This window comes from Microtus ochrogaster, unplaced genomic scaffold (assembly GCF_000317375.1).
Source record: "Microtus ochrogaster isolate Prairie Vole_2 unplaced genomic scaffold, MicOch1.0 UNK1, whole genome shotgun sequence".
NCBI lineage: Eukaryota > Metazoa > Chordata > Mammalia > Rodentia > Cricetidae > Microtus > Microtus ochrogaster.
Window position 1 is genome coordinate 34,652,819 of NW_004949099.1, and position 7,068 is coordinate 34,659,886.

The 7,068-nt window shown below is 46.6% G+C and overlaps 1 protein-coding gene across 2 annotated transcripts in view; it reads left to right on the forward strand.

The window, feature by feature from the left end:
* The first annotated feature begins 2,640 nt into the window (after nucleotides 1–2,640).
* Nucleotides 2,641–7,068, forward strand: part of Kdm5a (lysine demethylase 5A) — a 90,858-nt gene continuing 86,430 nt past the window's right edge. The window contains exons 1-2 of one of the 2 annotated variants that reach the window (XR_003378477.1): nucleotides 2,641–3,236; nucleotides 5,004–5,081. Coding sequence is in view for 1 of the 2 variants with exons in the window: in XM_005365139.2 (XP_005365196.1) it covers nucleotides 3,072–3,236; nucleotides 5,004–5,081 (243 nt within the window). In the remaining variant the exon portion in view is untranslated. The remainder of the gene's footprint in view (nucleotides 3,237–5,003; nucleotides 5,082–7,068) is intronic. The other variant, XM_005365139.2, reaches the window with a different exon arrangement.

The window sequence follows — 7,068 nt, forward strand, 5'->3', positions numbered from 1 at the left end:
GGTTGCTGGGAATTGAACTCAGGACCTCTGGAAGAGCAGCCAGTGCTCTTAACCTCTGAGCCATCTCTCCAGCCCTTTTTTTTTTTTTTAATTTTTTTTTGTTTGTTTTGTTTTTGAGAAAGGGTCTCACCGTGTAGCCAGGCTAGTTCTGAAGTTGCTATAATAAGACCAGGCTAGCCTAGAAGTCACAGAGATCCTACTGCATCTACCTCCCAAACTCTGGGATGCAAGGCAAATACCCAGCATACACACAGACACAAAAGTAACAATTTCTTCTTTGCATATGGGAAGTCCCAATTCAATTCCTAGTATTGTGAAATCAAACAGCCCTACTACTGACGTTGGAGACAGGGTTTTGGGGCCTGTCCTGGAACTAGCTTTTGTAGACCAGGCTGGCCTCGAACTAGTAAAGATCCACACACCTCTGCTTCCCAAAGTGCTGGGATTAAAGGCGTGTGCCACCACTGCCTGGCCTGTTTCTATCTCGAGTGCGATGATAACAGGTATTCTCTTGTACCACTGGTTTACGTGGGGCTGGGGACCAAATCTAGGAGTCCCACCTCACTAACCAGGTATTTTGAGTGCATGCTTAATGAAAACATTATTTTGATGACTTTTAAATTTTGAATTCCACTATTTCTTTTTTATGCGTATTGTTTGACTTTCCAGATTAAGTATTAAACAATCTTAAGTCTTGTTATTATAGGACCCAGCCGTGACAAGCTCAGTAGAGGTCAGTCTTAGTAGTTTACCCTGAGGCAATATCTGGTTCCAAGTAAGACCACAAACTGAGACCACCCAGGCACCAACCAGGAACAGACCGTCCAAAGGAAATTTCTAACATTCTAACCATTGTAGATAGGATCACCTGCCAGCACACACCCATCACTTTTCACCAGGCCACCCCTAGACAAATGGTAGCGAATTAGGGGTCCTGAACCTTAGAAACCCCTCATCCCAGCTTCTGCTACTATAAAACCCCATCCTAACTGAGATCCGGGTTGTTAAATCACAACACATTGGACACAGGGAGAGTCGGAGTTTGAACTTGCGTAAGAATGAAGGCTCTTTGTTTTTATACACAGGACTCTGTCTTCTAGTTGGTTTTTGGGCAACTCCGTGATCTGGGTATAACTGTTATAGATTATTAATTGCATACAATGTCATACACTTCCTGTGTCCACATCTGTTTGTACATCGCTTTATTTTTATTTATTTTACTTTATTTTTCCTGCATGCATGCCTTCAGGCCAGAACAGGGCACCAGATCTTATTACTGATAGTTGTGAGCCACCATGTGGTGGCTGGGAATTGAACTCAAGACCTCTGAAAGAGCAGTCAGTGCTCTTAACCTCTGAGCCATCTCTCCAGCCCCCCCCCCTTTTTTTTAAAAGCAAGAAATAGAGACTAGACTGGAGTTAATCTCATGGGCACATTTGCCTAATATGTTCAAGGACTTGGGTTCAATTTCTAGTACCGGAAAAGAAAACGAATAAACTAAAGAGATCATATTCCCACCTTCTTGAGAAGGTGGGCCAGTCAGCTGACTAGCAGAATAATACCTTATCCCTTTTCTTTCTTTCTCCCCCCTCCCCCCCAACAGGCCTAGCTGTCTTGGAACTAGTTCTTGTAGACCAGGCTGGCCTCGAACTCACAGAGATCCACTTGCCTCTGCCCGACCCCTTTTTCTTTTTGAGAAAGGATTTTTACCATTAGTCTCTTTTTTCTTTCACTTGTTTATTTAATGTGTGAGTATGTATATGTATGGACCTGTGTGAAGGCCAGAGGACATCTTTCAGGAGTTCTCTCCTTCCAGCATGTGGGTTCCAGAAATCAAACTCAGGTTTTCAGGCTTGGTGGCAACTGTCCTTACCAACTGAGCCATTGTTCTGGCCCTGGCCACGTACTGACTGAGCTGGACTTCAGCATGTATCCCGGGAGGGCCTTGACGTCATGGTGCTCTTTCTGTAGCTCTGCCCAGTGTTGAGTTTATAGTCCTGTGCCACCACACACGGGTTTTTCTTGTTGAGGCAAGCTTATAAACTCCTAAACGTGTAAAGGAATTGTGGGAGTGTATACCAGCAACGTGACTTTATTTATTTATCTATTTATTTATTTGTTTGTTTTTGAGACAGGGTTGCAATCATGACAGGCCTTACGCGTAGAGGTTTCTGACAAAAAAGGTGACTGGAAAAAAAAAAGTTAGCAGAGTTAGCAGAGCTGGTGTTTCCCGGTCGTGCTTACTTCTCATGTAAGACGGTTGGAGGATAATTGCCAACAGGTAGAAAAGCAAGGCCAGGAGCTACGCGGGTCCCTGTGTGGTGAGGAAAAGCTATCCGCAGCTGGCGGCAAAGCCTGCGGTGTGAGGACGGAGATGCGCTGGAACCAACCGGTCGTGGAGAAGCCAGGGCCCCGGATCAAAGAGACCATGTTAGGTCAGTGGAAGGCAGACTAGAGACACGGAACTGTGTTAAGAACGGGGCCGGGAGGCCAGGTAAGGCCGACGAGACCAGGGCCCACTTTGTTTTCGTGTCCCCGACACAAAGAGGAAAAGGAACCTCCTCACCGGAAACAGAACCTCTGCTCTCTGAGGTATTACACATTCCTCCGCGCGCCGGAAGAGCGTGTTCCACCTTGCGGGAGAGCGTCTCCGTCTCCGCCGTCTCTCCTCGCGGAGGGGTCGCGGAGCCTTCAGAGGCCACGCACCCCGAGTGGACGGAGGGCGCGGGACCTTGGCGGGCAAGCGGAGAAGAAGCCACGCCGGGCTGTCGCGAAAGGGAGGAAGGAGAGAGGACCCGACTAGGAGTCGCGGCGGCGGGATTCTGTTTCCTGCGGTGGCGGACGGATTTGGCAGTACTTTAACTTCCGGGAGCGTCCTGGCCCTGAGAGGAAAAGCCCTGAAGGAAACAATAACAAACGAGCCGGAGGAAGCGCTCCTGGGTCTTGTGTGAGAGACGGTTCTCTCCTGAGAAGATGCTCTGCAGCCCCTGTGAGGGGACGTGAGAGGGCTTGGTGACCGTCCGCCCGCCTCTCCCCGCTCGCGCACCTCGGGGGGCCCCCTGGCTATTGCCATGGCGGCCGTGGGCCCAGGGGGCTACGCGGCGGAGTTCGTGCCGCCGCCGGAGTGCCCGGTCTTCGAGCCCAGCTGGGAGGAGTTCTCAGACCCTCTCAGTTTCATCGGCCGCATCCGCCCTTTGGCTGAGAAAACTGGCATCTGCAAGATCCGTCCCCCCAAGGTAGCGGAGTCGGGGGGCCGGGAGGGGGGAAGTGGGGGGGGGCGGCTCCGCAGCTTTTCCCGTTTCGGTTCTACCGTGCTTCCGTGTAGCCCTCCCTCAATTTTTTTTTTTTTTTTTTGGTACTCCGAGGCTCCGTTTGAGGATGGTTTGCCTTGGTTTCCTATGGAGTTTCACGTCCACTTTTTTACATTTTTTTTTTCGCGTGGGTGCGCGCTCGCGTTGAGGTCAGAGGACATTTTGTGGGAGTCGATGCTCTCCTGCCTTGTGGGTCTCAGGGCTCGAGCTCAGGTCGTCGGGCTTGGCTCTCAGGTCGCCCCTGCGAGAGAAAGTAGTGTCTCTGGGCCCTCTTCCTTCCGGAACTCATTTGGGCACGGGTACTGTTGTTTGGGTTGGAGGTGAGGATGACAAAAGGCTTCAGGCCCTTTCTAGAAAAGGTGTTTGACGCGTCATGGCGAACGCCCCGTGCACAGGTGTTTGGCGTGTCACGTCGAACGCTCGTGCACAGCCATTGTGCTTCCGTGCGTCCCAGCCTGCTAATGCCCAGTTTATCAGACCCTTGCAGGCCACTACTCGGGTTTCTTGACATGTCATCCGAGCTGTACCTGTCCCCCCCCATGATGATGTCACTAGACTAGAACCCCCCAAGCTAATCACTACGGCAACTAGAAAAGCCATCCTTGGGCAGGCAAAAGAACATTCGCTATTTTCCTAGATGTAGAGGTTAGGAATAATATAATGGGCATGGAGGAAAACCTTGACACCTTGAAATCTCTTGATGGAGGAACGGAAGGGACAAAGGTTTCAGAGTTGTAATATTATAGTCAAGTTCGCCCTTAGGTTAGTTATCCTCACTTTTTAAGGATAGGAAAGCAGATAATTCCTGTGACGTGAGGAATTAGTTTGCTGAGAGGTTGATATGATCAAGTTCAATGTTTTTTCTTTCTTCATCAGACCAGTGCTTTCTCAGTAATGCTGGAGTAGGAGAGTGCCTCACGGCCCTGGGCTCGGTCTCCAGCAGTGCTGTAGGAAACCTTGTCCAACCAGCACCAGGGTCAATTGGATATTGTTTAAATGAGGTCCCTCTGCCATATTGAGAGTAGAACCAATTTTTGGTTAATTTTTAAATGTGCACATTTTGCAGTCTGTTTTTCTTTTCTAGCAAGTATGGAGATGATTTTTGTTGTTGATATGGAGATGGTCTAGCCATGTTGTCTAGGCTGACTTGGAACTCTTGATCCAGGCTCTACTTCCTGTGATACTAAGATTGTCGGCATGTGCCACACCCAGCCACTGGGTTCTTTCATTATTTTTCCCCCAGACAGGGTTTCTCTTATGTCTTAGCTGTCCTGTAACTAGCTCTTCTAGACCAGACTGGCCTCAAACTCACAGAAATCCACCTCCTTTTGCCTCCCTAGTGCTAGGATTAAAGGCATGTGTCACCATGGCCTGGTTTTTTTTTTTTTTTTTTTTTTTTTGTTGTTTTTGTAGTTTTACTTGGTAAACTTGTGTGTTTATTGGACATTGTTTTGTGTTTTTGTGTTTGACAAGTTCATTGTGTTCTCTCCCCGGGTAACCTTGGAGAGAGTAATTTTGTATTTTGGGATGATAAGATTTGAGGATTGCTTTTCCAAGTAATATTAAAATGAAAACTTTATAAGAATATTGCTCTTTCTGTTTTTATAGTGAAGACTTATGTATGCTAATTTATTGTCACCATGATTTGTGGCAACTCCATGCTAAATTACCAGAACAATTCTTTCCATTTAGGATTGGCAACCTCCATTTGCTTGTGAAGTAAAAACCTTCCGCTTCACTCCCAGAGTCCAGCGCCTGAATGAGCTTGAGGTGAGTAGCAGACCAATATTCCTGTCTTCTGTTAGTTTCTTCTCTTGTGGTGGTGGTGTTCGGGGATTCAGGTTCACACAGACTCAGCACATGCTCTCCCATGCCTTTATAGTTCCAGCCTTTTAATTGCCTACCTTAGGATTTTAGGTGGAACTCTGAGAAGCTCATGTCCAGGTCCCAAAACTCGTGTTAACTGGAATTTAGTAGAATGGTTGTTACTTGATGTTTGAGAAGAGTGTCTTTTAAGATACTTTCAAGTATTTTCTACATTTTTTTTCTTCACTTAACTGGGATAATAGAAAACGATTTCTTTTTTTCAAGACAGGGTTTCTTTGTGTAGCCCTGGCTGTTCTGGAACTTGCTCTGTAGACCAGGCTGGCCTTCAACTCACAAACGTCTGCCTGCCTCTGCTTCCTGAGTGCTGGAATTAAATGTGTTCACATATTTTCATAATAGAAGATCCAAGGCTTAACCTTTAGAGAAGTGGAAGTTTGTCTTTCTTTCTTTTGAGACAGGGTCTCATATAGCCCAAGATGTCAGTTAGTTTAATATATAGCCCAGGACTACCTGTGTCTCCTGGTCTTCCTACCTCTACATTTTGTGTGTGTATCACTGTGCCCAGTTTATATGATGGTAGGGATAGAACCCTGGCTTTCAAGAAGCTAGGCAAGCACTCTACTAGCTGAGCTACTTCCCCTAGCCCCTTTCCCTACTCGCTCACCTTCTTAAGCTAGTCTTTCTTTGTAGCAAATGTGATCTGGTGTAGAACTTTTTAAAAAATATTTATTTATTTATTTATTTATTTATTTATTTATTTATTTAGTATACAATAATCTGTCCGTGTGTATGCCTGCAGGCCAGAAGAGGGCACCAGACCTCATTACAGATGGTTGTGAGCCACCATGTAGTTGCTGGGAATTGAACTCAGGACCTTTGGAAGAACAGGCAATGCTCTTAACCACTGAGCCATCTCTCCAGCCCCCTGGTGTAGAACTTATTATGTAACCCAGGCTATCTTTGAACTCTTGGCAATCCTCCTGTTTCAGCCCCCTGTGGGTACTGGGGTTACAAAAAGGCTTTTGCCATAATGCCCAGCTCCAAACTTAAATTTATTAGATAGCATGCAAAATAATAGATTTCATTATGATATTTTCATATTGTTAGGTATAAAAATGGAGGTAGCGGTGGTTGGCTCTGGAAAGGAGCTGACAAAATAAAAAACTCTTTAGCAATGAAGTTTATTAGGACAAAGGGCCTGTAGAGCATGATTGTGCCTTTAGGTAGGAGAGCATTGGAAAAAAGCAGAATAACAGTGGCTGGAGCGATGACTTAGTGGATAAGAGCACTTGTGGCTCTTTCAGAGACCCTGAGTTGGATTCCCAGCATCCACATGATAGTTTACAACCCTCTGGAACTCCAATTCCAGGGGGAATCAGATGTCCTCTTCTAGTATCTGTAGGTATACTACACCATACACATTAAAAACAACAATGAAAATGAACCAAAACCAGCATAACAGGACCTTAAATGAAAGGCAAAGCTTTCTTTTAACGTCTAGTAAAGAACTTAGTTAAGAATAGCTTGACTGGAGAGAAGGTCCCAGAAGTCCCTGGTTCAATTTCCAGCACCTACATGGCGGCTCACAGCTGTCTGTAACTCCAGTTCTAGAGGATCTGACACCTTCACACGGACATATGTGTAGTAATAGGGGTGGCGGGGCTGCATCTCCAGCACCCTGGCCGCCTCCAGCTTATGCTCGAAATAACAACACACAAAATGTATTCATTTAAACACTGCTTGGCCCTTTAGCTCTAGCCCTTACTGGCTAATTCTGATAATCCCGATCAACCCATCTCTAATAATCTGTGAGCATCGGTCTTAGTGAGCACTGGTCTTACTGGGAAGATTCTAGCCTACGTCCATCCTGGGTAGGAGCTTCATCGCTTCATCGCGTGTGCCTCAGAGAGCAGAGCTCTCGCCTCTGCCC